General features: G+C 41.8%; 1 protein-coding gene across 2 annotated transcripts; it reads left to right on the top strand.

The window, feature by feature from the left end:
• The first annotated feature begins 553 nt into the window (after positions 1 to 553).
• On the top strand, positions 554 to 3046 carry her8.2 (hairy-related 8.2). 2 transcript variants are annotated; one of them, XM_056441626.1, is made up of 4 exons: positions 554 to 625; positions 806 to 901; positions 1025 to 1103; positions 2328 to 3046. In XM_056441626.1, the coding sequence occupies exons 1-4, from the start codon at positions 563 to 565 to the stop codon at positions 2669 to 2671; spliced, it is 582 nt and encodes a 193-aa protein (XP_056297601.1). In that variant the 5' UTR covers positions 554 to 562; the 3' UTR covers positions 2672 to 3046. The 2 variants fall into 2 exon arrangements, with proteins under 2 accessions (XP_056297601.1, XP_056297600.1); XM_056441625.1 differs by having other exon boundaries at positions 563 to 625; positions 2313 to 3046.
• Positions 3047 to 3292: the final 246 nt, after the last annotated feature.

Raw genomic sequence — 3292 nt, 5'->3', positions numbered from 1 at the left:
CTTCTTTATCTTCTTCCTCTTCTCAATCTCCGTCATCTTCTTCTTTCTCTTCCTCTTCTTTCTCTTCCTTGTCCTCTTCTGCATCGTCTTCCTTTTATTCCTATTCTTCTTCTTCTTCTTCTTCTTCTTCTTCTTCTTCTTCTTCTTCTTCTTCTTCTTCTTCTTCTTCTAGGCCGGGTCTCTCGGTTATTGAATGGAGCCAGTGACCTGTCGGTCCTGACTGATCGGAGCCCGTGTGGGAAAATCTCGCAGCCAAAAGAGTTGGCGCATTCACATGCTAATCGCGCCCCGATAAAAAGAGGGCCGTGCCGCGGCGAGGGCCCTAGAGAGACGCGCTGAGGTTCAGGGGAGAGGAGGACACAAGCGCGCAGCGACCCGAGAGAGGGAGGGAGAGAGAGAGAGAGAGAGAGAGAGAGAGAGAGAGAGAGAGAGAGAGAGAGAGAGAGAGAGAGAGAGAGAGAGAGAGAGAGAGAGAGAGAGAGAGAGAGAGAGAGAGAGAGAGAGAGAGAGAGAGAGAGAGAGAGAGAGAGAGAGAGAGAGAGAGAGAGAGAGAGAGAGAGACATGACTGCTTCATCCATGGCGCACGACGTGGAGAAACATCCCAGTGCCAAGGAGGAGAGAAAGGTATTTGACACGTGGATATATACTGTACATCCAATGTTCTCGTGTATATAGGGCACGTGTGCACGTGGACACACCACTCTGTATGTGTCCACGTGCACACAGTACGCTGTCCTCGCGCGCTCCATCCCGGCCGCCTCTGTCTGTGACCGACGTTGCGCTCTTCTTCCGCCCTTTACGCAGCTGAGGAAGCCGCTCATCGAGAGGAAGCGACGGGAGAGGATCAACAGTTGTTTGGATCAGCTGAAGCACACCGTGGTGGAAGCGTTCAGACTCGACGTGAGTATTCTCCCCCCCCCCCCCCCCCCCTCTCTCTCGCTCTCTCTCTCTCTCTCTCTAACCAACTAGTAAACACTAAACACTTGGGGGTTATAACTTTAAGGGCTGCTCGTCTCTCAACAGCAATCCAAACTGGAAAAAGCCGACATCCTGGAGATGACAGTGAAGCATCTGCAAAACATCCAGAGCATTAAACTCAAAGGTGAGGAACACGTGGCTGTTGTGTATCGATTATAGATATTAATGATTCCGGATGTACTCTCATTGGGGTTAGAGGTAATGGGTTGTACAAAGTTAAATATGCCATAAAATAGCTTCAGATCCCCACTGAGCATCAGCACATGAGCTCAGTGGCCAAATGTATTCAGCTCTAAAGTTATCTGGTCCTATATTATATTATATATATATATATATATATATATATATATATATATATACACTACCGTTCAAAAGTTTGGGATCACCCAGACAATTTCGTGTCTTCCATGAAAAATCACACTTTTATTTATCAAATGAATATCAAATATAGTCAAGACATTGACAAGGTTAGAAATAATGATTAATATTTGAAATATTAATTTTGTTCTTCAAACTTCAAGCTCAAAGGAAGGCCAGTTGTATAGCTTATATCACCAGCATAACTGTTTTCAGCTGTGCTAACATAATTGCACGGGTTTTCTAATCAGACATTAGTCTTCTAAGGCGATTAGCAAACACAATGTACCATTAGAACACTGGAGTGATAGTTGCTGTAAAATGGCCTCTCTACACCTATGGAGATATTTCATTAGAAACCAGACGTTTCCACCTAGAATAGTCATTTACCACATTAACAATGTATAGTGTGTATTTCTGATTAATTTAATGTTATCTTTATTGAAAAAACAGTGCTTTTCTTTGAAAAAGAAAGTCATTTCTAAGTGATCCCAAACTTTTGAACGGTAGTGTATATATATGTTATATATATTTATATAATATAATATATATATATATATATTTAAATATTTTTTATATTTATATAAATATCTATATTTATATATATGTTATATATATTTATATATAACTATATATATTTATATATCTATATATAAATATATATATTTAGATATTTTTAATATCTATATTTATATATATATTTATTTATATTGATATATATATTTGTATCTATATATATTTAGATATTTAGATCTTGTCGTTATATATATGCATATATATATATATATATATATATATAGTTAATTGAAATTGTGTACAAGATAAAGTATGATTTCAGCTTCCTAATGGGCGAGAAGCAACAGTTGTTGTTTTTCTGGATCCATGTTGTGCTGTCACCACTAGGGGTTGCTATAAGTTCACACTCCTCCCCTCCTCCTCCTCCTCCTCCTCCCCTTCCTCGCCTCCCACCCATCAGTGTTTCCTCCCACAGACCCCTCATTGGGCCTGGAGGCCCAGCAGAAGTACAGCACGGGGTACATCCAGTGCATGCACGAGGTCCACAACATGCTCCTCGCCTGCCACTGGACGGACAAGACGCTGGGCTCCCGCCTCCTCAACCACCTGCTCAAGTCCCTGCCCAGGTCCACCGACCATGCCGACGGCGAGCGGCGCCCCCCGCTGCAGGCCTCTCCCTGCAGGCGTGGTGCCCCTCACCCTGGCACCCCCCTGGGATTAGATCCCCTCATCCGGAGAGAAGGCCCGACCCGCCACGAGCAGAGGCCGGCGCTCCGCATCTCCCACCTGGGGACGCTGGAGATGTGGAGGCCGTGGTGAACTCGCTTCTCCATCTCGATGATATTTTTAGGCCATGCTCTGTTATGTATCTTATAGATATGACGCTCAAGAAGACAAACGTGGGGCAGTTTTGCTCCAGTGGTTATTGTAGGTGTGCTATACCGACTCTTTACAGACCTTTTCCCAGTACTTCCCTTCAGAAGTCGACTTCTCGTAGCCTGCATTGTAGAAGGCTCTTATTAATATTTCTTGTATTTATTGTATTAACTGTTTTATTTATTTGATATCGTGAGGCATGACTTTTGCTATATTAGACCATACACTTGCTTGTCATTGCGTAGATGTGTATGTCTTTCTCTTTTGATGTATGATTAACCCAAATATTAATAATAATAAAACTGATTGTTCACTGCTTTTTAAAGTCTGGTTCATGTACAGTTGACGTAAATGTCTCCTATAACATTTAACAGCTTTAAACTGTTTCAGGTTGTTTACCAATATAATCCAACACACACAGATATGGAAATATAATCAGCCTGCATGGTATTTTATTATTAAAGCATTAGACGGACAAAGAATCAACAGTATACTGTTCCTAAAATTAAAAAAAGAAGGTAATAGCCCGACTAACCATCGATATTAGTTTACATAATCTGAAGA

The sequence above is a fragment of the Pseudoliparis swirei genome, chromosome 20 (assembly GCF_029220125.1).
Source record: "Pseudoliparis swirei isolate HS2019 ecotype Mariana Trench chromosome 20, NWPU_hadal_v1, whole genome shotgun sequence".
Taxonomy (NCBI): domain Eukaryota; kingdom Metazoa; phylum Chordata; class Actinopteri; order Perciformes; family Liparidae; genus Pseudoliparis; species Pseudoliparis swirei.
This window is presented reverse-complemented; position numbering and strand designations above follow the sequence as displayed.

Coding starts and splice junctions, on each gene's coding strand:
- her8.2 (XM_056441625.1), top strand. CDS start 563: ATGACTGCTTCATCCATGGCGCACGACGTGGAGAAACATCCCAGTGCC. Junction 902..1,024: donor TGGAAGCGTTCAGACTCGAC/GTGAGTATTCTC, acceptor GTCTCTCAACAG/CAATCCAAACTGGAAAAAGC. Junction 1,104..2,312: donor CCAGAGCATTAAACTCAAAG/GTGAGGAACACG, acceptor CCCACCCATCAG/TGTTTCCTCCCACAGACCCC.